The sequence below is a fragment of the Phyllostomus hastatus genome, unplaced genomic scaffold (assembly GCF_019186645.2).
Source record: "Phyllostomus hastatus isolate PE091 unplaced genomic scaffold, TTU_PhHast_1.1 phas_contig_40, whole genome shotgun sequence".
Lineage (NCBI taxonomy): Eukaryota > Metazoa > Chordata > Mammalia > Chiroptera > Phyllostomidae > Phyllostomus > Phyllostomus hastatus.
In genome coordinates this window covers 16,579,632-16,607,301 of record NW_025333872.1, presented here as the reverse complement: position 1 = coordinate 16,607,301, position 27,670 = coordinate 16,579,632, and the positions used below count along the sequence as shown (strand labels likewise).

The window sequence follows — 27,670 nt, the reverse complement described above, 5'->3', positions numbered from 1 at the left end:
TTGCTTCTTCATTTGTTAGTTTGTCATTTAAGATGCCAGTGAATTATGAAAAGATTATATTCTTTCCAGGCCATTATGATGATGCTACTTTTTTCCCTAACTATAGAAAACTAAAAATTAGATTGAAATTAGAATGAATTTAGTTGACTTTCTAGAATCTCCAGCAGTGAGCTATACATCAATTGTGATAAAAGTGTATTTCTTCCATCTGACTCATGCATCATACTGTTGTTTGGGGGGGGTGGTAAATATATTATCTTTCCAAATAGTTTTGCAGCTGAGTTTAATAGACTTTACACAAAGTGTATTGGCTTCCAAAAGTAAGGTGTCTATGTGTCACGACTACTACTGTTAGCCTCTGAGCTGTTCCATACTTACCATCTTCTCCACATTAAGTGCCATTACACAGTACCATATAGAGTAGTTATTTGCTGTGGAAAGTCACTTTCCTTTTGTATACAGATTGCAAATTAGGTTTAGGCAAATGAAAAGAAGCAAAACATTAGCTTATTGAGAGAAACAATTAATCATCTATTTTCATTGCTTTGGGGAAAACAAACAAGCTCTGAATTAAGGAGACATTATTTGGTTGAAAAAAGTGTAAAGATGGTAAATTAGTGTTTCCATTGTTTTTGTTGTCTGTAGTCTTCATTGGTCAAAGGGAAGAGCCATACATTTACAAATGAATGCTGTGAACTTTTAGGACAAGAGCATCATACCCTTTGTGAACTATCCGAGTGAAAAAAGACATTGTCATGAGAGAAGAGTAAAGACAGAAAGGAACTTCAAAGGCTTGTAGCCCCTTTGCTGTTCTCTCTGTGTTTTGGTATACTCAGTAATGTAAAGAAAGCAGAAGCACAGAGCCTGGGATAAAACAAGAAAACAGGCAGATTATAGCAACAAGGTGAAGGGGCAAAGAATCCACTGTCACGAGAACCTCACAGTGCATAATTGCAGTTTAAGGGGTTAGTCAAATGCTTGGCCTATGGAAATTTAATATGTTATGGCTCATCTGAATTTAGATGGCCCCAAGCTGCGATAATCAACTTTTCAATGTCAGACTCATTTACTCCTCGAAGAATCCTGAAATAGCCATTCTCTCCCCATGACTTTCCCCAGGAATTGGCAGCAATCTGCAAAAAAAAGCAAAAAAATGTAAAAGCTGAGTATCATACTTTGATTATTTTTACATTTTGCCTGTAAAAACAAAGGAGACTCATAGGTACATTTAAAGACTATTAGACTTATTGTAGTTTAATTAAGAACTTGAGCATAAATTAACCAGATTTTTTAAAAGGAGCAAGGGGGATTCAGGTAAAAGGAAAAAGAGGATAAAGACCAAAGCATGAAGCAATATAAAGCATTGAAATGAAACGAGGTTATGAGGCTATAATATCAGGTTAGGAACTCTATCCTGAAAAAAATAGTGAAAATAATGTCAAGTTTTAGTGTTGCTTTTAGCATGAGAGCAATCTGGACCAAAAAAAAAAAAAAAACCCAAACGTATTTTGATTGCATTACTTTGTAGAAAATGAGATGAATGGATTTAAGAAGGTTGACTCACAAAAAAGGGAAACTATCTCCTAAACTTGTTATAATTAAGGGGCAGGGGAAATAGAGTGATAGAGAAATGTCGAGAAAGTAAAATCAATGAGAATTAGAAATTTCCTTATTTCCATTAAATTTCCATTTTTTAATTTTTACTTTTTAAATATGAGATACAGAATGTCTCCTGGGTTTAGAGCTTGAGGGAGTAAGTGTGCAGAAAAGCAAAAGCATTAATTCAGTATATAAAAAACATGCAGGGCAAAAGGGCACACAGAAGGGAGTCAGCTGACCACAACTAAATGCAACAGAAAAGCCCAATAAGTTAACAACTGAAATTATTCACGGGATTTGGTAAATTAGGGACTTCACAACAACAGCTTCTACACTTACCTCACATTTATCCTACCCTGGGCCTAAGATGGAACATTTTCTCGGATGAGGTCTACACTGATGTTTTCAAGGCATATAATGTTGCAGTGAGCTTTTAGTGTTTTCTACCATGTAAGAGAGGGCAGGTTTACTCAGGATCAAATTGCTAACTTTAGGAAAACACTGGCCCTTGCTGGTGTGGCTCAGTTGGTTGGAGCATCATCCTGTACAATGAAAGGTTGTGGATTCGATTCCCCATCAGGGCACATACCTAGGTTGCAGGTTCCATCCCTGAGTCAGGGCATGTATGTGAGGCAACCAATCAATGTTTCTCTCTCAATCTCTCTCTCCCCCACCCCTCTCTCTTCCTCTCTGTAAAAGCAATGAAAAAAAAATGTCCCCTGGTGAGGATAAAAAGAAAAAAACTGATTCTCATCATTTCTTTTAAGATATGACTTTTTGGGCTTCTTTTTTTTCAGGCTTTGCTGAGATATAATTGAAATATAAAACATGTAAGTTTAAAGTATACAATGTGATTAGATACACATATATATTGTAAAATGATTACCACAATAGTTAGGTAACAGCTCTGTTTTTTCATGTTTATGACTTTTGTGTGTATGTGGTGATAACATTTAAGATCTACTGTTTTAGCGACTTTCAAATATATCAGAGGGGACCCCCCCAAAATGAATCTTCTTCTGGAAGACAGGACCCATGTAATGTAGGCTTCCCCCACTAGGTGAGTGTTCTAGGAATCCATCTATACCAGTGTACCAGCTTGCATTGTTATGAGACGCTGTGCTCAGTTTCAGTAAATTTTTTTAAGGCAATGCATTTGCTGATCTCATGATGGGTAATTTACGAGTGCACCTGCCCACACTGTGCTAAATGTTGAGCAATTTTAGACCAAAACACAGCATAAGCCCCATGCCCCACCCTCCCTATTCACCCAGTCTAGCCCCTGCGACTTTTTGTTTCCCCAATGAAAAAAGTCCTCACAGGGAAACGTTTTGCTGATGTGGAAAAGGTAAAACAAAACATGGCAGAAGTGGTAAAAGGTATCAAAATCGACGAGTTCAAAAACTGTTTTGAGTAGTGGAAAGAAGTCTTGATAGGTGTATTGCATCAAATGGAGAGTACTTTGAAGGTGACTGAAGTTTAAACATGTAAGAATAAATATACAATTCTTTATGAATAAATATGTTTATTGGGGACCCCCCTTTATAATACAGTAGTGACGATTACAGTTGCCATGTTGTGCATTAGAGCCCCAGATCTTATTCACCTGATGGGTAGGAGCTTGTGCCCTTTCTCCAACATCTCCCCATCACCCCTACTACCAAGACCCTGACAACATGCTCCTTGTTATTTCTATAAGTTCAGCTTTTAAAAATTCTGCATGTGAGAAATACAATATTTTTCTTTATCTGTCTGACATTTCACTTAGCATAATGTCCTCAAGGCCCATCCATGTTGTCACAAAAACAGGATTTTCTTCTTTAAGGCTGAATAATATTTTATTGTACAAAGTACAGAGTGTGGAAAAAGTAGGTTTATCATTATTTATATGGAAAATATAAAAAGTAATAAATAATAATACAACAATAAACTTTGTTTCACATACTCACAACTATAAACCCACTTTTACCCCACCTTGTATGCACCCCATCTTTTTAATCCACTCATCTACTGATGGACACTGAGGGTGTTTCCATGTCTTGGCCATCATGAATAATACTGCAGTAAGCTGGGGGGTATAGATATTTCTTCAATATTTTTTTGTCATTTCCTTTGAATATATAACAATAAGTGGGATTTTTGCATCACCATGTTTTTTTTTTAATTTATTGAGGAGCCTCCTTACTGTTTTTTATAGTGGCTACACTGATTTACATTCCCACCAACTATACACAAGGGTCACCTTTCTCCACATCCTCACTAGCAGGTTTCTCGTCTATATAGCAGCCATCCTAATAGGTGTGAGATGATATCTCAGTGTGATTTTGAGTTCCATTTCCCTGACTTTTAGTGATGCTGAGCACCTTTTCACATACCTGTTGGCCATTTTATGTCATCTTTTGAAAAATGTCTTTAAATCCTTTGCTGATTTTTTAATCAGATTGTTTCATTTTTTTGCTATTGAGCTATTTGAGTCCTTACAGATTTTAAATATTAACCTTTATCAGATATACAGTTTGTAAACATTTTTTTCCATTCAATAGATTGCCTTTTTATTTTGCTGATTGTTTCTTTGGTTGTACAGAAGCTTTGTAGTTTGATGTTGAATTTTGTATTTGTTGCTTCTGCTTTTAGTACCTTACCCAAAATATCTCTGCCAAGACCAATGACAAGGAGATTTTTTTTTCCATTTTCTTCTAGGAGTCTTACAGTTCCAGTCTTACAATTAAGTTTTTAACCCATTTCAAGTTTAATTTTTGTGGGTATTATAATATAGGGCTCCAAATTCATTCTTTTGTGTGTGGCCCTCTAGTTTTCCCAAAACCACTTATTGAAGAGACCATATTTTCCCCATGTATCTTCTTGACTTTCTTGTCAAGTGTTAGTTGGTCAGTGGGTCTATTTCTGGGCTCTCATTCTCTGCCATTGGACTATGTATATATTTTTATGCTACTATCACTCTGTTTTGAACAGCTTTATAACAATGCTTGAAATAAAAAAGAGTGATGTGTCCACCTCTGTTTCTCTTTCTCAGGATTATTTTGGATATTCAATGTCTTTTGTGGTTTTATATGAATTTTAGGATTGTTTTATCTATTTCTGTGGAAACTGTCATTGAAATTCTGATAGGGATGCATTGAATCTATAGATGCCATGGGTTGTATGGACATTTTAACAGTATTAATTCTTCCAATCCATGAACATGGGGTAGCCTTTTGTTTATTTGCTGCTTCTTCAATTTCTTATAATTTTTAGTACAACTCCTTGGTTAAATTTAGTCCTAAGTATCTATTTATACTATTGTAACTAGGATTTTTTTATGATTTCTTTTTTAGATACCTTGTTGTTAATGTGTACAAACGTAACTGATTTTTGCATATTTATTTTGTATCTTGCAACTTTACTGAACTTATTTACTAGTTATAATAGTTTTTTGATGAAGTCGTCAGGGTTTTCTAGATATAATATCATATCACGTGCAAACAGAGACAGCTTCATTTCTTGCTTTCCAATTTAGATGATTTTTATTTCTTTTCCTTGCCTAATTGCTCTGGTTAGGATTTCCAGTTCTACTTTGATTAGGGGAAGTAAGAGTAGGCATCTTTGTTTTGTTCTTGATCTTAGCAGAAAAGCTTTCAACCTTTTATTATAGAGTGTAGTGTTTGCTGTGGGTTTGCCATGTATGGCATTTATTATGTTAAAGTATGCGTTTTTTTATACCCAATTTTCTGAGTATTTTTATCATAAAATAATGTTAAATTTTCTCAAATGCTTCTTTGTACCAGTTGAAATGACTATATGAATTTTATATTTTGTTTTATTAGTGTGGTATATCATATTTATTGATTTGCATATGTTGAACTATATTTGCGTCCCAGAGATAAATCTAATGTGATCATGCTATATGATCCTTTCAATGTACTGTTGAAGTCAGTTTGCTGGTTTTGTTGATAATTTTTCCATTTATGTTCATCAGGGATATTTAGTCTATAATTCCTTTTTTTCAGTGTCCTTATCTGGCCTGATATCAGGTTGATTCTGGTCTCATAGAAAAAATTTGGTAGTGTGTCTACTCTTCAACTTTTTTTTTTTTGGAAATGTTTGAGAATTGGCATCAATTCTTTGTTTAATGATTAGTAGAATTCACCAGTGAAACCATCTCATCCTGGGCTTTTCTTTATTAGGAAGTTTTTGAATGCTGATTTAATCTTCTTACTCACTGTTCTGTTGAGATTTACTATTTCTTTATGATTCGGTCTATTTTTTTAGGAACTTACCTATTTAATCTACATTATCCAATCTGTTGGGGAAATGTTGGTCAAAGGGCATAAACTTCTAGTTATGAGATGAATAAGTTATGTGTATTTAATATAGAACATGTTGATTAAAGTTAACAATAATGTATTATAATCTTGAAAAATGGTAAGAGAATATATCTTAAATGTTCTCACCATACACACCAAAAATGATAACTATATGAAGTGATGGATGTGTTAACAAACCTTATTTTGGTAGTAAGCATTTTGCAATACTTAATGTATATAAAATCATCACTTTGTACACATTAAACTTAAACTTACTTCAAACTTAGTCTCCTACCCACAAATTATGTATATTAAAAAAATAGGGAATATTTGCTTCCACTTCTCCCAGAAATACTTTGTCTAGTTAATTGATCTGATCCCAAAGGATAATAAAATTTTTCTTATCTCCCCATATGTAAATAATTGACACAAATATTACAAAGGTATCATCCATAGCATAAAGACTGTAAGAATACAAAGTTGATGGATACATATGAGAGAAGTCTAACCATTAAAGTTTAATATAGATGACAATAGAAAAATACTGTTCTTTTTTTACAATTGAAATAAGAGTAGTTGAGAAAAACTGTTGCTAAAACATTAATGATTACAATGAGTTTTGTGTTGAAGAATCTCCTGATATTACAAACAATACCACAGTGACTTAGGATGTGGCTAACTAATAGAAATCAGGGAGTAGAGACACACACACACAATTCTAAAACATTCACTTCACAGCAGAACTTCAAGGAGGGTTACATACCCAAAATTTTTCTTTCTTCCCCTGGGCTCCTCTCAGTGTGCCCCATCTGTAATCATCATCATCATCATCATCATCATCATCATCATCATCATAATCATAAATATTGGTATGATTAAAAATGTTTCACTTGCATCTTAATAAAACAGATAAAGAAGATGTGGTACATATATACAATGAAATATTATTCAACCATAAAAAAAGAATAAAAGATGGCTATTTTTTGAGAACATGGATACATCTAGATAGTTTATGCTAGTGAAATAAGTCATAAAGAGAAAGACAAATGCTTTATGATCTCACAGCAGTCTTAAAGTACTTAAAGATTCCTCTTTTATTTATATCTAGCCCTATGAAACTCTACATATTGTTATAAATTATAAATCACCAAGAATAGTAATAAGAAAAAACAATGTCAATATAGATCATTGTTGTAGATAAGAGAATTTATGTTAAAATATTCATATGTATAAGTTATTTTATAAAGTGGCTATGCATCTAATGTGGATTTTCTTTATACATGTATATATATGGAAATAAAATTCTATATTCCCAGTACTGGCTCATTTTCAGTGTAGCATATAACAGTTCATAAATAACCCAAACCTACAATATCTCATTTTTTTCCTCTTGATTAAACCCACTGAGGCAGATGTTATTGACATGTTCTGTTAACCAGTGAAATAACATAGACTGGGAAATGTTGAGCCAGGACTCCAAATCCCATGCTCTTTTTAATATGAACATTAAAATCCATTGCTTCTCTATTATTCTATTGTTTCTCTTCAAATATAGAGTCCCCAATGACACTGTGTCCTGAACAGCATCACTTTTATGTTGAGAAAGCATATTGACTACCACTTTCATGAGATTTCATGGGTTGTGAGAACATAGTTCTGCCCACATGTTACCCCATCAATCCATCCCTAATATTTCAAATCCCAACATCAGAGCTCACATCAAGTCATGATATGCCACAACATGACAAACATTCCTAGAAGAGACACAAATTTGTTGTTCAAATATTTTTAACATGTCAATTTGCAGAAAGTTATTCTTTAGGGTACAGAATAGAATAATGGTGGATGGCATGGAAGTGTTCCCTAAAGGTGGCAGGTTTATAGTAGAGACCTTGACACATTCAGAAAAACATATTAATGCATTTGGATCCTTTGGCATGACAGTGAGGGGGAAAAGGTAATGTGGGTGTAGGATACACTAAAGAACAATTTTTCTTTCTCTTGCCCCTGATAGAGGCTAGGAGTGGTAATTACACTGGTTGCCATGTCTCTTCTAGTTCTCTGCTGCACACACAGGTAGATGGGAACACTTTAAGGTTTCAAATATCTGGGCAATATAATGGGTAAATTTAAACTGATTCAATTTCCAAACCATTTTTGTAGTTTTGTAATTGCATTTATATCCTTCTAACTTTTTTAAAGAGTCATCACCATTGAAAAAACTTACCAGTCATATATGTACCTCCAAATCTTTAAAAGACATTATATACTTCAAGTAGTAGATCATTTCTGAAAATTCAAGTCATTCATTTCTGCTCCCTCATTATGGCTATTGATATCATTTCAAAAGCCTTTACCACTCAATCAAACTTTCTTTAGGTGATCTAGCTACTAGTTACTTAACATAAAGTATAAGACTAAATTAGAAGAATCTAAGGAAACACTTAACTCCAAAACTATATGGGCAACAGAGGAACACCATATCTGAGATCCTACCAGATTTTGGCAAGAAGTTGTGGGGTAGACTTGCTTGAGGCACCAGGAGCCTCCAGTAAAGAACCTCCAATGAAGAAATAGGTATACAGGCATGGCAAGCTTGACCCAGTAATTAAGCCTTAATCAGAAGAGAGGAGGAGCAATTGAGAGTATCACTTGTTCCTTGTTACTCAGATCTATCCAAACTCAGCTCTCACACTGGACTCAGGAAAGTTTGGAGGTGGGAAAAGCAGAAATCAGACTTGTAATTAGAATCCAAAAGAGCTATTTTATGGAAAACTCTGTATATTCTATTAAAAAAACTTTAATAACACTCAAATAGAAAGCAACACTAAAAGTAGATAGATGTTTCTTTGTAAGATCTTTCAACTTGTTGGTCTCCAAAGCATTCAGGATGGTGGATGGGAAAACAGAGAAAAGTTCAACAGAGAAATGTTTAAAAGACATACAAGGAAAATATACCATGGAATATATATTGCATTCATGAATAAGACCATTTTAGATACCCCTGGAGGCTCTCATAAATATTGAAACAGTGTTTGGGAACTTGAAAATCTAAAATTGTACATAGAGTTAACATTTAGCAAAATAATAACTGCACATCATTCTATTACCAGCAGATTAGAGGCCAACCAATTCTAAGAAAACAGAATATTTCCTCACAAAGGAAAAGACACACTTCAGATTATAGTTGTATAGTTTTTCTTTTTCTAATATCACCAAATAAATTATAAATAAAATAAACTACCTTACTTTGGAAACATCTAAGTAAAAAAAAAAAAACTATCACTTTTGCTTAGGTTGTTCAATTGCCTGTATTTTCATATATTCCTACATATTTTGTTATGATTATCTAAATAATTTTCAATGATATAATGGACAGCAATGATTCTAATCTTGCAAATCTATCAACTCTTTGGAGTGCTATAATTTTTTCTTTCAAGAAGCATTGCTCTTTTATACACCAATAATGAACTCTCCGAAAAAGACACCAAGAAAACCATCTCAGTTACCATTGTAACTTGCAAAAAAATTAGATAACTAAGAATACTTAACTAAGGAGGTAAAAGTCCTGTACTCAGAAAACTATGGACATTGAAGAAAGAAACACAGGAATACACAAACAACTGGAAGCATATACTGTGTTATTGGATTGGAATAATTAACATTAAATTATCCATACTACCCAAAGCAACCTATAGATTCAACAAAATTCCTATTGAAATACCAATGGCGTATTTCACAGATTTAGAATACTTATTCTAAAAATTTATGTGGAACCAAAAAAAAAAACCAAATAGCTCAGCAATCTTGAAAAGGAAGAACAAAGTTGGAAGGATCACAATACTGAATATCAAACTACACTACAAGGCCATTGTAGTCAAAACATGCCTATACATGCCTGGTAGAGGCATAAGAACAGACATATAGATCAATGGAACAGAACAGAGAGCCAGAAGTCAACCCATGCCTTTATGGTCAATTAATATTTGACAGATGATGAAAGAGCATCCAATAGGATAAGGACCATCTCTTCAATAAATGGTGTAGGGAGAACTGGACTGGTACAAGCAAAAAAAAAAAAAAAAGAAGTGAAAGTATACCACCTTCTTACACCACGTACAAGAACAAACTAAAAATTTAATTAAAGACTTAAATGTAATTCACAAAACCATAAAAAATCCTAGAAGAAAATATAGGCAGTAAAATCTCAGACATCTTTGTAGCAATATTTTTGTCAATATATCTCCTAGGGCAAGGCGAACAAAAGAAAATATAAACAATGGGACTACCTTAATCTAAAAAGCTTCTGCACAGCAAAAGAAACCATCAATAGCTCTGGTAGGTGTGGCTCAGTGATTTGAGCACTGGCCTGTGAACCCAAAGGTCGCCAGTTTGATTCCCAGTCAGGGCATATGCCAGGATTGTGGGCCAGGTCCCTAGTTGGGGACACATGAGAGGCAACTACACATTGATGGTTCTTTCCCTCTCTTTCTCCCTCTCTTCTCCTCTCTCTAAATATAAACAAAAATAAAGTCTTTAAAGAAAAAGAAACCATCAAGTAAAAAGGGAACCTACTATATGGGAGAACATATTCACCAATAATACATCTGATAAGGGGTTAATATCCAAAATATATAAAGAATTTATACAATTCAACACCAATTTAAATCCAATTTAAAAATAGGCAGAAGACCAGAGTAAACACTGCTCCAAAGAGAATATGCAAATGAACAATAAACATGAAAAAATGCTTAATGTCACTAATCATCAGAGAAATGCATATTAAAACTGCAATGAGGTTATCATCCCAAATATACAGAATGGCCACCATCGATAGATCAAGAAACAACAGGTGCTGGTGAGAATGTGCAGAAAAGGGAAACTTAGTGCACTGTTGGTGGGAATGCAAACTAGTGTAGCCACTTTGAAAAACTGTATGGAGTTTCCTCAAAATTTTAAAATGGTATTACCATTTGATTAAGTGACCCCACTTCTGGGAATGTATCCTAAGAACCCTGAAACACCAATCAGAAAGAATATATGCAAACCTATGTTCATAGAAGTGTTATTTACAATAGCCAAGATCTGAAAACAGCCCAAGTGCCCATCAATAGATGAGTAGATAAAAAAGATGTGGCACATTTACACAATGGACTACTACACAGCTATATAAAAAAAGGAACACTAACCCTTTGCAACAACATGATGGAACTGGAGGTTATTATGATAAGCAAATGAAGCCCATCAGAGAAAGACAGATACCAGATGATCTTACTTGTATGTAGAATCTAATAAATGAAAGAAACTGACAAACAGAATAGGACCACAGGCAGGAATACTTGGAACAGACGGACAGATCTTGGTGGGGGGTGAGGGCGTGTGGAGGAAACTGGAGAGATTATCCAAAAAACATGCACACATGCACAGCCCATGGACACAGACAACAATGTGGTGAAGGCTGGGGGAAGCTGGGTGAGGGGGGACAAAGGGGGGGAAAATGAGAACTTCTGTAATAGTGTCAACAACAAAATAAGCATTGTTGTTTATTATAACTTTAAAATGCATTATTTAAAATACCAGTTTTTTAACCCAGAAAGAATACCATCATTCACATTATTATAAAACATCTCAAAATGGAGAGAAAAACAAATTGAGTCTTCAAATAAGGTAAAAGAGGAAGAGTAAAGAAAGTCTGCTATGTCTGATAGTTTCAGAGACTAGGATGTTTGTGAAAGAAAATTATAAGCAAAGGATGTTAATTTTTATGCAAAATTCAGATGGAAAGAAAATATCACACCTCACCATGGAGGCTATTGTGCACTTCCCCATGTTACACCTTCTGTGTCAAATGACAAACAAGGTGCCAGGATCTAACCTAGCACCATGAACTTCAGTTAACTCTTCTTGCCACTGTCTTCTACAGAAAGTTCCTAAGACAGTAATTAAATATCCGATAGAGTCACAATGGGTTGTTGTAGAAAAACAACCTGTGAGTTGTTTTCTCATTATCCCACTCTCTGAAAGACTAAGAAAAATCACTTTACCCTAGGTGATTTCCCATTGGCATCATAGCAAATTCATGTAAAACACTTTGTGAAATAAGTCACCCCACAATGTGCCTCTGTGGTATATAGATCATTGTGAGCTAAAGGCAACTTTAGCCACAAGCTCAAGAGAAATTTCTTCCTCCCATACTAACTACCTAGATGAATTTTAGAGGCCTTGCCCATAAGAGACTACCAGAGATAACTTCTTTTGACCTATCTAAAGGGCAGGGCAAACTTCTATTTACTAAAGCTGTGCTCTTCTATCATCCTGCAGTGACAATTTGAAGCCCCCAAGGCACCTTACTTCATCTCTAGCTCAGGATGCCTTATATTCCCATGTGCACTTTCTATCTCTGAATCTCTCCTGCATACAGAGTCTCTGACTCACTCATGTATGTGGGGTTCCCATACATATGTATGTATAAAATTTAGTTACTTTCTCTTACTAATCTATCTCATGTATGTTTTATTATTAGACCAGCCAGAAGAACCTTGAGGGTAGAGGAAAGTTTGTTCCTCTTCCACACCTTTATCCAAATGGAAATGAAGTTTAACTAGTATTGCAATACAATGCAAGAAAACTACTTATATTATTCATTTATAGGAAAGAGGGCCTCCCTTACTGACCTCTGAAGGGCATTATCTCCTAATCCAACAACGTTTCAGAATTGTGGTACTCTACTTTTCTCGTCATTATAACAACAGGCTGAAAATTCTATTAATATGTATATGTTTTCACAAATGCCCTCTTTCAAGTCAACAGCTCTTTTTGAGAACATGGGAATCTTCATTACTTTCATATTTGCTCCAAATATAATGATTTACTTTCTTCTTACTTTCACTTATATCTCCTCATTATAAGGACTATTCACAAGCATTTTGGACAGACCAGAACTTAACCTTACTCACTATTTCCTTAAACTTGCTACTCTAAAACAAGTTATACAATAGGTTCACAAGCTTGAGATCTTAATAGAGGCTTTTCTTGCCTCAAGTGACTGCACTTAACATGAACTTTATACTGTTATTTTCAATTTTCTACCCCATTAAATTAAATTATTTCAAATATTTGTTAAGATCCATTGATGTGTATTTTCTCTCAAAATTTAGTGACATCTGGGGAAATACTGATATTAAAAAACTCTGGGCAAGTCGTAGTCTATGTACTCTAGTCCCCAATGGGGTCCGAGAAATGGTGGCCCCGATACTGTATTTACTCTCACCTCAAGCACATGATCATTTCATCTCTTCCTTCTGGATTCCTCTTATATATTCACTTTTAGATCATTCTGGAAACACTATTTTTTTTGCATAATGTTAAAAGTCTTAGTGGGGAGACAATAAATTCTGCAGAGTAAAGCATGAAAACCCATTAAAGAATAATGTCAGATTTCATGTTGCTAAGATTATGAACATCTTTTTAAAGTTTTCATTGAATTTATTGGTTAATGACATTGGTTAATAAAGTTAGATAGGTTTCAGGTACAATTCTATAATATAGCATCTGTGCATGGTCTACCACCCTAAATCAATTCTACTTCTATCACCATTTGTCCCTCCTTTACCCACTTCCACCTCCCTCCACTCTCCCTCTGATAATCACCAAACAGGTTATGAAAATCTTTATGCATGTTGCCTTTAAAAAGAATCTTGTTCTTTTCAGATAACAATGCTAAACAATATTAGATTTCTTAAAACCCTATTTTAAGTTTTCTCAAGGTGCTAAAATTATTGGAACCAAATAACTGCTTTGTATAAGATTTTAAATGATAACTTTTTTCTCTCTGGGTTTTGATTTTGCCATTGAGGTACATATATCCAGTGATTATTGTATTTGACATGGTAAAGAGAGAGACTTAAGGTAAAACTTTTTATGTAATATTTATATTCCCAAGAATATCCTTTTTCAAAAAAAAGCACAGAATTTCTTGTGTACTACATTTATGTCTGCTTTTATTCAGAAAACCACTGTGTAATATGAAGATTGTCTTGCCTTCAGTAGGCTGACAATCTAACAGGACTGGTACCAGGAAATGAAAAACAAAATATAAAATAATTTGAATTCTTTAATTGCTACTTTTACAAAAGCATGTTTTAAAATTTTTCTGTAGGTTATAGCTCTGGCTGGCGTGGTTCAGTAGATTGAGTGCCAGTCTGTGAATCAAAAAGTTACTGGTTTGATTCCCAGTCAGGGCACATGCATGGGTTGCAGGCCAGGTCCCCAGTTAGGGGAGTATAATAGGCAACCAATCAATGTATCTCTCACATGTTTCTCTCCTTCTCTTTCTCATTCCCTTCCCCTCTCTCTAAAAGTAAACAAATAAAATCTTTGTTAAATAAATAAATAATTTTTTGCTGTGGTTTACAGATGAATAAATTAATTGCTTGTTTGAGGCAAAGACAACTCCCTTCAGAGAATTGAGTTAAAATTCTTAAGGTAGAAATGGGAGTATAAAATCTTAGGCACAATAAATGAGTGTAAAATCACAAGAGAGCCATGAAAAGCTTACGTCTGCCTAGTCTAAGACCAGCGCCTGGTCCCACATGACTGGAAAACAACATTGGGAGACAGCAAATGAAGTAAGAAAAGCAGATTTGGCTCAGTCTGACTACCAAGCCTGGCATTTTCAAAGCTTGTGATAGTCATTTGAATACAGGATGTGACACAATCTTGATAGTCTTTCAGAAGGACAACTATGGTGTTAGTGCAAAGGAAAGATCCAGGTGGGGGAGGAGGCTGAAATCATGAGATGAATACTATAGTTAAAGCAAGAAACAATGAAATCTTGAATAAGAATATAAAACCCATGAAGCAAATGTTGTTTATTCTCTAAATAGCTGTATCTCCAACACCTAGAATAGAGACTATTGTATAGCAACCCTAATTAGATATTTGCTGAGCAAGTGCATTGAAGAACAATGGCAGTGGACTGAACAGGAGAGCACAGACTTGAGATCTACTTTGGAGATAAAAGTGATGGAGTTTCTGGGCCAATTTAATTGACAGAAAGGGAGAAGAAAGGGCTAAGGTTCACTCCAGGATTCCCAGGTTGAATGAGCAGGCACATCACACGTGGCATGACTTGAGGTGCTCTCCCTATCACACAGAGATGTGTTCCTGATGATCAGGTTGATTTACCATGGCAAAGACTGTAATTATAGAGGGGCTTCATCTTCTTTGAGTTCTCTCTACTGATAGTGATTCTGCACATTAAACTTTAAATTCATGGCTTTTTGGGGATTTTGACAGTTAAAACACTGTAAAAACCAAGGAAATATGATTATTAAAAGAAATTGTAGAAGAGTCATTCTACATAGTGAGGAATTATTCTGTTATGAGAATAATTATTTCCTAACTCACATGTCAAGACCACATTTGCTTAAGAATTAAATTCTTTAAAGCAGGCCTTGCATCCACTTAAGAGTTAGAAGAACAAAAAAATTCAATTTATATTGATGGTAGGTGCATTACACTGGAGCAGAATCAGCTAGGCTAAGATATCACAATGGTCCTGTTGATTTGCTGCTTCTGGGGTCCCAGCATGTGCCCAGTAGACTTAACCATAGGAATTCAAACTCATGTTTTCTAGACAGACCAATTCTCTGTTAGTGCATATAGATCCAGACAGATAAAAACAAGTTTCTAAGCAGTGGACACATAAAAAAAATATGTGGTACAGCCTACTAGAACAGGAAATTTTGGAGGAAAACAAAGAACAAATACATAAAAAAGCCTGATAGAGAACTCCAAACTTTTTTTTATTAAGGAAATGAAAGTCAGATAGGATACAAGTATAAAGAAGTCACCAGATAAGCCTCCAGTCAATAACAATGATATCACTACTCTGGACAGAGGATTTTGTTTTTAAAGGTGAGACTGCAGATAGACTCTCAGCTTTCTTTACACAAAGGTGTGAAAGTTAACTGCAGCAACAGTGAGGCAAAGATATGCAGGCCTTTGTTGCCTTTTGAATGCTCTACCAGAGACACTAAGTAACTTCATTTAAAACCAAACAAACAAAAAAGGTACTCAGGCATAGTGAGTGTGGCAGTGTTGAATATAATTGAGAGCTATCAGAAAATGTTAATTAATGCTGGATCAAAGGTGAATGAAAGTAGACTCCAGGGAAAGCACAATAAAATGAGGATATTCCCCCTCCCCTCATTTTCTTCTGAAGCAAAAATGTAAATCAAACCTGGGTTCACTAAATCTAAGATCAGGTGCTTTTATTGATGTTTTATACAAGAGCTACAAATTTTATCAAAGAATGAAGAAGCAGAGGGATATTTCCAAAAGATATTCTTGTATGAAAATGTCAGGGATAATTGTGTACTACTAATTAATATTAATTAATCATATAAACAATGATATTTATTGAGTTGCTGACATATCACTAATCATACCCTACTGTTGGGAACTGCCCTGCCTGGTATCAGAAGCTGTAACCCCTGCCAAGGCTAAGGCTGAGGGAATGACCTTGGACCTTAAGCCAGCAAGGAGACAAAAGCTTATCTCTCTGGCAGGAGCACTGCTTCTGCTCCTTTTACTTCACCCTGCCTGGCCCCCAATGCTTGGTCGGTTAGCCAATGACAGGTAAAATTCCCTAAGGGGGGAATGATCTAAGATAGGCATGATCACGTGGGAGGCCCTCAAGGAAGGACTTTGGGGGCTACAGCAAAAGGGGGTGATGGACCCTTGCCCCTCGGCTTTGACATAGCCTGAGTCCTCATTATCTGTGAGAAAATCTCCTAATCTCTTGGCTGCCTTACTTCCCTTGCTCCACCTAAGCCTGAAACAATGACAGGGTGGTGCTGCCCTGTGCTGGAAAGGGCAGGTTCCCCAGGTGATCAGGCCTAAGAAAGAATATGTAAAATCCTGTGAAACCTGCTTTGTTTAGAATGCTCTCAATTGAATAATAAGGGTCCAAGGAAAAAGTAAGTTTGTTTCTTAAAGTTTTTTATAGCTCTTTGACCCTGACTCAAAATAGGCCCACAGAGTTAGTTCCTTGTTGTTTGATCCTTACTTCCTGGCAATGAGTAATGAGCTTTACCTGAATTCTTATGCAAATGAACCTAATAAAAAGCCTGCTTGGGTGGGGGAGTGAGGGCCCTCTCCCCTAGGGAGGGTGGCCATGGTGCTTCCCACTAAAGAGAGTGGCCATTTCATTCCTACTCCCCCACAGGACCTGGCTGTCTCTGTGTATGTTTTTCTCTTGTGTCGACAAGCCATCCACAGCGTTCTGCAGTCACTGCCGGTCGGTGATCACGTCACCCTACTCCCACATTCAGGAAACAAATGTATCATAAATATAATATTACATGTAATTTGACCAATGAAATAAATATGGAAGAAATAGACAACAAGATTTTGCCCAGTTTATGCTCCAGTCAAAATGATTTGCTATGAAACTGAATTTACTATATTGACAGAATATACATTAAGATGTTCATAACCGTGTGAAAGGTACTGGGGAGAAAGAATGCAATGCTAAAACCATCCATTATCATCCATGACAATTAATGGTGTAATAAGATATTCTTTGAGGAAAAATCCAGCCCTTTGATGTTAGGAATAGAAATGGCTTTTCCCTGGCCACTGTGACTCAGTTGGCTGGAGTGTTATCCTGTGGACTGAAAGGTCATGGGTTCCACTCTTGGTCAGGGCACATGCCTACAATTCAGGTTTGGTCCCCAGTTGGGGGAGCATATGAGAGGTGGCTTATCTATGTTTCTCTCCCCATCTCTCTCCTTCCCTTCTCCTCTCTCTAAGCATGGCCACAGGTAAGAATAAAAAAAAATAGAAATGGCTTTTTTATAATCTCATACAATCTTAGCACTGGGAAGAGACTCAGAGATTAAGGACTCAGAGACTCCTGAATATACTTCAGGAGTTGGCCAACTACGACCCATAGGCTAAATCTGGCCCACTGCCTGTGTTTGTAAATTAAGTTTTATGGAACAGTCAAGTTCATTCATTTACATGATACCTATGTCTGCTAATGACAGAGTTGAGTAGTGAAGAACATATGGCCCCCAAATTAATCTATTCTAATCCAATTTCTTTGCTTTATAAATAAAGAAACTGAGGCCCAAGGAGGTTAAGTAACATTTCAAAATTATATGGTATGTGGCTAAATTGTCACTAGTGTCTAAGAAACAGTTAATAATGAAAGCAATAACAAAGTAGGAGTAAGAGAAGGCAGAAGTGGATGAAATCATTTCTAGCTATGATCAGAGAAGGCATAGTGGGCCTTGAATGATTTACAAAAAGTGCCAAGAGGAAACGAGTATGTACCTGAGGGAAGAACATGAAATAATTCCAGGAACTACCCTTTGTGTATTCACAGAGAAATCATGAAAGGTTGGGAAGGACTATAGGCAGCTGTAGAAGGATAAATCTTGTGATGATTAACGAGATGAACCAAAATGGAAAAGTGTGGGACTGGAGATAGGAAGAACAGTTTGATCATTGTAACAATATTCCAATCAGGGTTGCATTCATCACATCCAACCATCTCATTTGTATGTAATGAACATAATTATTACAATGATGAGATTAACAAGAATAACATTTTATGCATTTATTTTTGAGGATCAAAATAAATCAAAGTTGCTACTTAATATCACAAAGTACTCATTCATCATCTTCAAAACTTTTTTCTACAACCTTTTCCTATTTACTGCAACATAGACTTGATCTGACCTTTTCTTTGCTCTTATTAAAGTCCTCAGTAATATTCTACATGTTTCTGCTCAGAGAAGATATTATAAATTGCCATAGTGATACACACCATTTAACAAAATCTCCCAGTAAGTTCATTTATCAGAATTGTCATATATATCATATTTTTGGAGTATAGAAAAAGTCTTGATACTAATTTCTGAAATGGTAAGCTTTCATTTTATGCTTTTTAAAAATGCACAGTGATTATCCTGAAAGTGTGCTCTCTTTTAAGGGGCAACTAATCCACACTCGTGTTGACAGACTAGTGTCAAAAGCCAGTATAATTCCTACTCCTGATGTCCCCTCGACCAACCACACATCTCTAGAAATTCACAAACATACACTGTATCCAATTTCCTTGTCAATTCTGTCATATTTGGAATTTTGAGGGCAACACCTACCATAGAAGGTATTAGATTATAAAACAAAACCTCCTGATTTAAAAGGTAGCACTGTAACAGGAGCTAATACAATTTCATCACACAGACATCCCCCCAAATCTGAAGTATCTACAGACATGGAAACTCATCTCAGCAAAAGGTAAAATAAACTTTCCCAATAACTGGAAACAATTTTAAGTCTTAGTATAAACCATTACTTGCAGTTATCTATAAATCTAAGGCATTTGCCTATAGTTACCTTCCTCAGTTGGACCATTTGTTCGTGGACTACATCTTTCCTTGATACTCACCAACTAAGAAATTATTTCCAACACCAGCGATTTCATATAAGCCAGTAGAGTAAAAGTGCATGTAACCAAACTGCTACTACTTGTGTAGCTATATTTTCACAAATACAATCATATTATCTAAGGTCATGAAAGTTTTATCACATTTACCAAAGAAATTAACCATTTCCTACTACAGTCACATTTCTCCTTTCCTTCTCATCCTTATCCATCTTATCCTTCTCAGAATAAGAAGGATGAAAAAAAGTTTCAATAATAATAAATTGAAATAATAAATATAAAAGTATATCATAGGTAAGTACTCATTAAGGCCATCATTAAAATCATCTTCAAATTATACTGTTTTAAAAATAATTCTGAAAAGAGATTCAGAGCAATAAAGTTAAAAGTGTGAAATTTAAAAAAAAATAAAGGAAGTGTAAAGTGAGTAGCCTGCTGGGTGGCAGATACAGTGTCTAATTTAATCATCATGACAGGACAGTTAGGAAACTATGTGTTATCCCAGTGTATCAGATGAGAGTGAGACAGAGAGAGATTCAAGGGCCTTTCTGAGATCCCCTGGAGAAGAGCAGAACTAGCATCTGAAACTAAGGTAGGCTCAAAAACTCATGTTCTTTGTGCTCCATAGCATTACATCCACAGTCAAGTTGGGTCCTGCACTGTCTGGGCAAAACCATCTCAGAGATCTTTGTGAGTGTACACCTGTGTTTATGCTTCATATATGTTATTTGTATGTTTATAAGCCACATTTTTATGAATGTCAAGAGAGCTTTCTAAGAATTCTTTTTGAAACACTCCTACCATGTCTTCACCTAAAGAAAAATAAAGCTTTTCTTTTTTGCTATGGTTGTTTTGCTTTGTAAAAGGCCAGTTTGTACTAATGGCAATTACAGAGTAGAACGGACGCGGTCAGTGTCTGAGATGACAAATCAATGAGACACAATGTCAAACAAGAGAAAACAAATGGAGCACACACTGTTCTGTCAATGTGATTCAGTGCTGACAGAGAAGGCAACACAATTCCATCAGCACTGAAAATGCCAGAAAAACAGAACCCATTTATCAGTTTCACCATTCTTAAGTCCCTTGCCACCTCCACTCTTCGGTCTATGAGTTCAGCTCAGAGGTTCCCAAAAGTCTGTGGAACCTCCCAGTGGCATCTCTGGATGATTAACAGCTTTCCATTGCTGTATCAGACCAGTGAGTCTTACTATATTTTATTTATAAAGATTGTCCATGTTATTTATCTTAGTCTCTCCAGCACCTAGCTAGATGCCAACTACATGATTGTTCCTCAATAAAATTTGTTGAAAGTTTGAGTTGAAAATAAATTTGGGGAGCATGTATATCAACTAAATAAGATCATTTTTCATTTTCTCACTAAGGTTCAAATATTTTTAGAAGTCACTGAAAAGATACTTGGGACCCACCCTTGACAACTTCCTCTCCAATCACTATTCCTTCCAACAAATTAACCAGGCTCTGTCAATTCTACCAAAAACCTCACATTTACATATTCATATTCCAAACTACCAGCTTAGCCCCAGCTACTATTATTCCTTGATCAGGGCTTCCCATTTCACTTTCCTAATTGTTTTTCTTGTTCTACTTTCAGCCCCATAATTTCATTTTCTAAGAATCACATAAAATGACCTTTTAAAAAATGCAAAATGGGTAATTTTCCTGCTGAAATTCCTTGAAAATAACTTCCCTAAAGCTTTGGATGAGGTTCAAAATACTAATTGTAACTAATAAGTCTGGGAAAGCTTTGTCCTATGCCTATTACATTTCTTGGTTTTAAATTACATTATCCATATTTCTGTTTTACCTAATACCTTTCTAATACAGAAAACACCAAAACAGTACCTAACAGGAAGTAGTAAAGCATAACATTTTGGCAACACAGTCATTATAGGGAAGTGTAATAATTGACTGTGGAACAGGAATATTGGTCCAGTAGTGACAAATGCGAGTTGGCACTTAGCATCACGTCCCATCTCAGTGCAGCAGAGCTTGAGTAGAACAGTCAATATATTATGGCAATGGAGCTTGGAGCTGTATGCACCAACATAAACTTGAATTCAGAATATATGATGGGGACTGTAACCGAGACCAAAGAGATGGTGAGTGAGGCTAAGAGCAACCTACAACACTATCTGCTGGCAACCACAGAGTATGGATAGATTTCTTTTTGTTTATGTAGGAGATAAAAAGGGGAACTGCTTTTTAATTTGCTTTTTGGTTTCTCTAGTAAGTCACTAATAGTTGATTTTTTTTAATCTATTATAAAACACTTTACCATTTTTAAGAGAGCTTCTGAAAAATAAGAATATTTATGCATCAGAAAACCAATAGATCTGTTACTGAAATAATAATGAATATGCCAAGTATTTTAATATTATCTAATTTAATATTATCAAAGCCAAAAAAGATACAAAAATATTAGCATTTACTATATAAAATGAGCAATTTTACATATTGTGCTCTTATCCCTTCTGCACTCCTACATACAACTTTGTAAAAAATAGCACACACATGCATATAGTAATCTCCATGTGTATATTATACAAATAAAAATGTACATAAATGTAGACAACTATAATCCTTGCTTTTGAGCTAAAACATCAGAATCCTATTATTAAAATGTTTTTTAAAATCTAAACAGTTTTAAAGACTGTTTTTAATTGTATCAGGAGTATGAATATGTTGTTGAGTTCATGTATGTGAAGCACTTAAAGCAGGGCCAGATAATTTAAATACTATACAGAGGAGTTAACAACAACTGCTACCACTTCTGTTATCAAAACACTATCATTACAATGAAGTCATCAACCTTGATGAGTTAATTTTCTGGAAAAATATCAACTTAATCATGGTTGAAAGCCAAACTATATAAATGAACACAAGGTAAACTAGTAAAGATATAAAATAATTATTACTCCTAAATAGCTTTAGGTTCAGATAGTTTAATGGAAGTTTTTTCTTTTCTAAAGAAAAAAGTACCTTATAAGAAGCTTCAGAAGTTAAAAATTACTGAAAATAACAGAATTTTTAATAGTATTATCAATGTATTAGCAAACTATGAGAAGGTAATTATATAAAACTAACTTTATACTAACTTCTTCTGTAAGTAAAGTTGTAAAACTTTAAATAAATGCTAGCAAATCATATACATTGGTGTATGGAGCCTTCAAAACAATAGAGTTAATTATAGAAATATAAACATTTAATGTTAGCAAATATACTGACAGACTATAACTAGTAAATTTATTAAAAAATCATTCATTTCAACATATACTAAAAATTTCAAGTAAAATTTTAAAATTCACTATCATCAAGACTTTTAGAAAATCAGGATTAGAAGAATGGTTCTTGACTAGTATCAAAACAATCTAACTTTTTCTTCATTTTGATGAAAATAAATTTTGTTTTTATATATTTTTTATCCTCAGCCAAGGGCACTTTTTTTTTCATCGCTTTGAGATAGAAAAAAAAGAGAGAGGGAGGAGGAAAGAAAGAGAAAGACATTGATCTGAGAAAGAAATATTGAGTGGTTGCCTCTTATACATTCCCTGATGACCAGGGATCAAACCCTCAACCTAAATTTGCGTCCTGACCAGAAATCAAACCCACAGTCTTCTAGTATATGGGAAAATGCTACAACCGACTGAGCCACACCAGCTGGGGCAAATTTGGCTTTCTTTACTCCTGCCCACTCTTTGCCAAACATCAGCTTATATCTGTGGATCTGTTTTGTTTGTTCATTTGTTTTGTTTTCTACATTCCGCATATAAGTGAAGTCATATGGTATTTGTCTTCCTGTCTGACTTACTTCACTTAGCATAATGAACCTCTAGGTCCATTCATGTTGTTGCAAATGTCAAGATTTCATTTGTTTTTATTGCTGAGTAATATTCCATTATATATGCATAATATTTATATATATATATATGAAACATTTTCTTTATCCATTCATCTATCCATGAATACCTAGGTTGCTTACATATCTTGGCTATTGTACATAATGGTGCAACAAACATAGGGATGAATACAACTTTTTTAATTGAAAAAAAATGTATCTTGATTCAAGAAACAACACACATTTAAAGATTGGACCATGGATGAATTTAACTTAAAGGAAGAAAAGAACAATGAGTCCTCTATCCCAGAGAGTGAGTTCTGGAGGTCCTGGAAAATTTAATATGTGTAAAATGAGCTTTTGGTTTTCTCGAGTTATTTTCATTTGTACAATAGAATATTTTCTGTACCTATCAATATACTTTAATCTCCTTTCAAAATTTACTAATTTGCTTTATTACTTAATGTCATGCTTTTCCACAAAAATAAAGGTGTTTTTTTTTTTATTTTCACTTCACTCAAAAAGTTTAAAATGATATTCTGTCCAGGTTTCCCCCAAGAACATCAAAGAGTGATGTTTAATCAAATGTCATCACTAGCAACCCAAGAAACTCCTCCAATTACACTTCCAACAAGACATTTTATGTTAATTATTTTTCTCTAAACTCCATACTAAATAGTGTCTTTATCCACTTTTAAATGCTTCAGAAAAGCATCAGCAATAAAGGACCCAAATAGTATAACTGAAGCTAAATTTTTTTTAAAGTTTTTAAAAATTTAAATCATTTTTTTATTTTTTGAGTAGAGTTGACATACAATATTATATTAGTTGCAGGTGTACACCCCAGTGATTAGACAATATATAACTTACTATGTGATCATCCTGATAAATCTAATACCCACCTGACACCCTATGCTGTACTTTACATCTCTGAGGCTATTCTGTAACTACCAATTTGTACTTCCTGATCCCTTCACATTTTCCACCCATCACCCCAAACCCCTTCCCATCTGGCAATAGTCAAAATCTTCTCTGTACCTATGAATTTGTTTCTGTTCTGCTTGCTCATTATCATAAATGGGTGCTGGATTTTATCAAGTGCTCTTACTGCATCTACTGATATGATCATGTTATTTTTATCCTTCATTTTGTTTATGTGGTCACACTTATTGATTTTCAGATATTGTGCCAACCTTGCATCCCAGGAATAAATCCTGCTTAATTAGCTTCAACTTTAAAATTTGCATTTTAGAAAGACATGAAGATCTTAAGGTATATAGATGAGAAAAAAACTATTACAAAAACAAATTTTTTAAAGATTTATTTATTTTTTAGAGAGAGGGGAAAGGAAGGAGAAAAAGAGGGAGAGAAACATCAATGTGTGGTTGCCTCTCACATGCCCCCAACTGGGGACCTGGCCTGCAACCTAGGCATGTGCCCCAACTGGGAATTGAACTGGCAACCCTTTGGTTTGCAGGCCTGCACTCAATCTACTGAGATATACCAGCCAGGGCACAGAAACAAAATTTTTGAAAAATAAATGCAGGTACTAAATTATAGTCTTCAAAAGATAAAAACAAGTTATTTTATCTTTTTTATAAATAAAACATATGTGTTCCAATTTAAGATTTTCTGACCTTTTTTTCTATTATCTTTGGGAAAGTAAACAGGAAAAATAAATGGATAAATACTGAAAAAAATTAGACCAATGAAACAATGCAAACACCATATAGTATTAAAATAAAGTAGTAGAAATTGAATAATAGATAGAGAGTATTTTGAAAAGGACACCTCAGAGTCAAACCATATTAAATTTCTATAGACACTTAATAAGCAACAAAAAGTGCATTATAAAGAATAAGGAAGGGATATATTATTCATTGTGTGACCCTGTTGCTTTAAAGCTGAGAGTTTGGAGGAAAAATTAGATTGCCACCACACATTATTCACCTAAATCTCTTTCAGGTTAATTGTTGACTTAATTATTTTAAAAATAAGATGTTAAAATTCTTGATTAAAAATTAAAGTGTTGTCCAGGTCAAAAATCATTAAAAACAAATTTAGAGAAATCAACAATAAACTAGGATTTAGTCATTATAGTAAAAGTGTTAATGCTTCCAATGCTTTATGATCTCATACACATCACAATTTTAAAATCTAAGACTATTAGAAAAATGAATAAAGGAACAGAATGAAGAGTTCACAGTAGAGAAAATGCAAAGGAATAATTAATATATTCACCTTTATCCTAGGGCCATTTTCTACTCTTCTCCTCCCTTGTACCATCTCTAATGCACCTGAACACTCTTAGATGGGGTTCCCCTCATCTCTGCTTCCTTATGGTTTCACTCCTTCCATTTCAAAACCAGTGACTCACATTATATTTTTATGAGACTGTCTCTACTACTAGATTTGAACCATTTCAAGTTCAGGCAAGTATTTGTATGTATTTCCCAGAGCTTAGATCTGCCATTGTGTCAGGAAAGAAAGATTGTTTTTCCATTTTGCAAGTTATTTAGTTCCTGCTACTTGCCTTGTAGCAGAAACCAAATTTCAGGTCATTGAAATCCCTTTTATTTTCTTTGGTGACAGTTTCTGATCTCAGATATGTCTCATCTCAGAGTAGGGTGATTCAGAACTAGGATGCTGAACTGAACTGCTTGCGAATGTGAAAGACTTGATTTGTTTTCTTTATTGGGAACATCACCTCAAAGGATAAGGTGTAGAGGGGTGTCAGAGGGACACTTACTGGAACTCTCACTATTAGGCAAATAATGCTGTGGCCGTTGCCACATGAGATCATGTAAGTTAATATAGAGATAACAGAGGGGTGTGAATCTACCTCAGAGACGATGAAGCAGTCAGAGCCAGGCTAGGCTCCAGTATAAGCAAACCATCATTTAATAGAATGCCCTTCTGCCTTGTCCACTGCTTAGTCTCATTTTTCACTAGTTTCCTCCTTGCTCTACACTCAGCCCATATTAAGTTCCTTCCGATTCCTTAAATTTGTCATATTGTCTCTCACTATGAGATTTTACATTTACTGCACATCTTTCCTGGAATATACCACATTTATCCTGGAATACACCTCTTGTCTTTCCATATACCTTTAATAATTTCTACTTGCTCGACTAAACTCCACGGCAGGTGCCACCTCTTCCCAGAGTCTTCTCTGGCCCCAGAATGGGATTATGTGCCTCCCTATATGATGTACATCCTCATTGCTCAGCATAAATTCCTACCCCATTTCCACCTGTGCACTTGACATAGTGCATTAGCATTAACTAGCTCACTCGTTCCTCTCTCTCCCCTTGTTTAAGAACAGGAGTGGTACATTGTTGCCATCTGCATCCTTAGTTCCTAGTACAATATTTGACACATATTATGTCTTTAAAGCTTCTTTTTGAAAAATTAAACTAAAGACTTTAAGTACAGATTAAAGATGTGTGGTCAAAGCAAGTGAGAATACAATTTTAGATAGGGTAAAAGAATATATTTACCTTTCCCCTAAAGAAATTTTTACTAAAAGAGAAAATGTGGCAACTACTTGAGAAATCTTGAATAGTAAACAGACATTGAGTGGATCTTGAATCTGGACCTTCCTTCTTCACATATATGTTAGTGTAGTATAAGGGGAATATTAATTTTGAAGTCAGAAGGATCTGAAAAGTTTTCTGAAACACTCTCAGTTTCTTAATTCTGGTAAAGTGAAACAATAATTCCCATCTTCTAAGGATTTTAAATATAAGGATTGTGTGGTTAGTACCTCAGTGACTATAGATGTAGCTGTTACCAAATACATTTATTAATTTAATCTTGTAGAGCAATGATTTTCAGTATTCTTCTAAAAGCAGAACACATAATCACAGAGGGCCTGGGAGGTATCAATGAAGACAGCTCTCCACAACCTCAAAATTTGAGTCTCTGGCTTTTTTCCTTTAAAATATTTGCAAATTTGAAATTCTACCCCAATATTTAGCTCTGCTTGTTCTGATATTAAAATGTTCCTGTTAACCCCTGGCCAGGCAGCTCATTTGATTGGAGCATTGTCCTGTACACCAAAAGGTTGCCAGTTCAATTCTCGATCAGGGCACATACCTAGGTTGAGGGTTTGATCCCCTGTAGGGATGCATCCTAGAGGCAACTGATAGATGTTTCTCTCTCACATCAATGTTTTTCTCTTTCCTTTCCTCTCTCTCTAAAATCCGTAAAACATATCCTCAGGTGAGGATTAAAAAATGATAATTAAATAAAATGTTCCTGCCAAATCTTTTACAATTCCCTGTCACTTTTGCAACTGGGCCAGAGCCATAGGAATGAGTTCTAGCCAAGAAAAAAAAATGTGAATAGAGTGATAAGAGCCATTTTGGAGTCAAGAATTAAAAAGAAGTGAGTGTAAGAAACCCTTCTCATATTCTCTTTCATTTTCAATAGGCTGAATGAGATCAC

The 27,670-nt window shown here is 34.8% G+C and overlaps 1 protein-coding gene across 2 annotated transcripts in view; it reads right to left on the bottom strand.

Annotated features, from left to right (window-relative positions):
• Nucleotides 1–507: 507 nt before the first annotated feature.
• Nucleotides 508–27,670, bottom strand: part of TINAG (tubulointerstitial nephritis antigen) — an 83,658-nt gene continuing 56,495 nt past the window's right edge. For both annotated transcript variants that reach the window (XM_045843274.1, XM_045843275.1), the window contains exons 10-11: nucleotides 6,667–6,712; nucleotides 508–1,133 (exon numbers count right to left, since the gene is read on the bottom strand). In XM_045843274.1, the coding sequence (XP_045699230.1) occupies nucleotides 1,002–1,133; nucleotides 6,667–6,712 (178 nt within the window). In that variant the 3' untranslated portion in view covers nucleotides 508–1,001. The remainder of the gene's footprint in view (nucleotides 1,134–6,666; nucleotides 6,713–27,670) is intronic.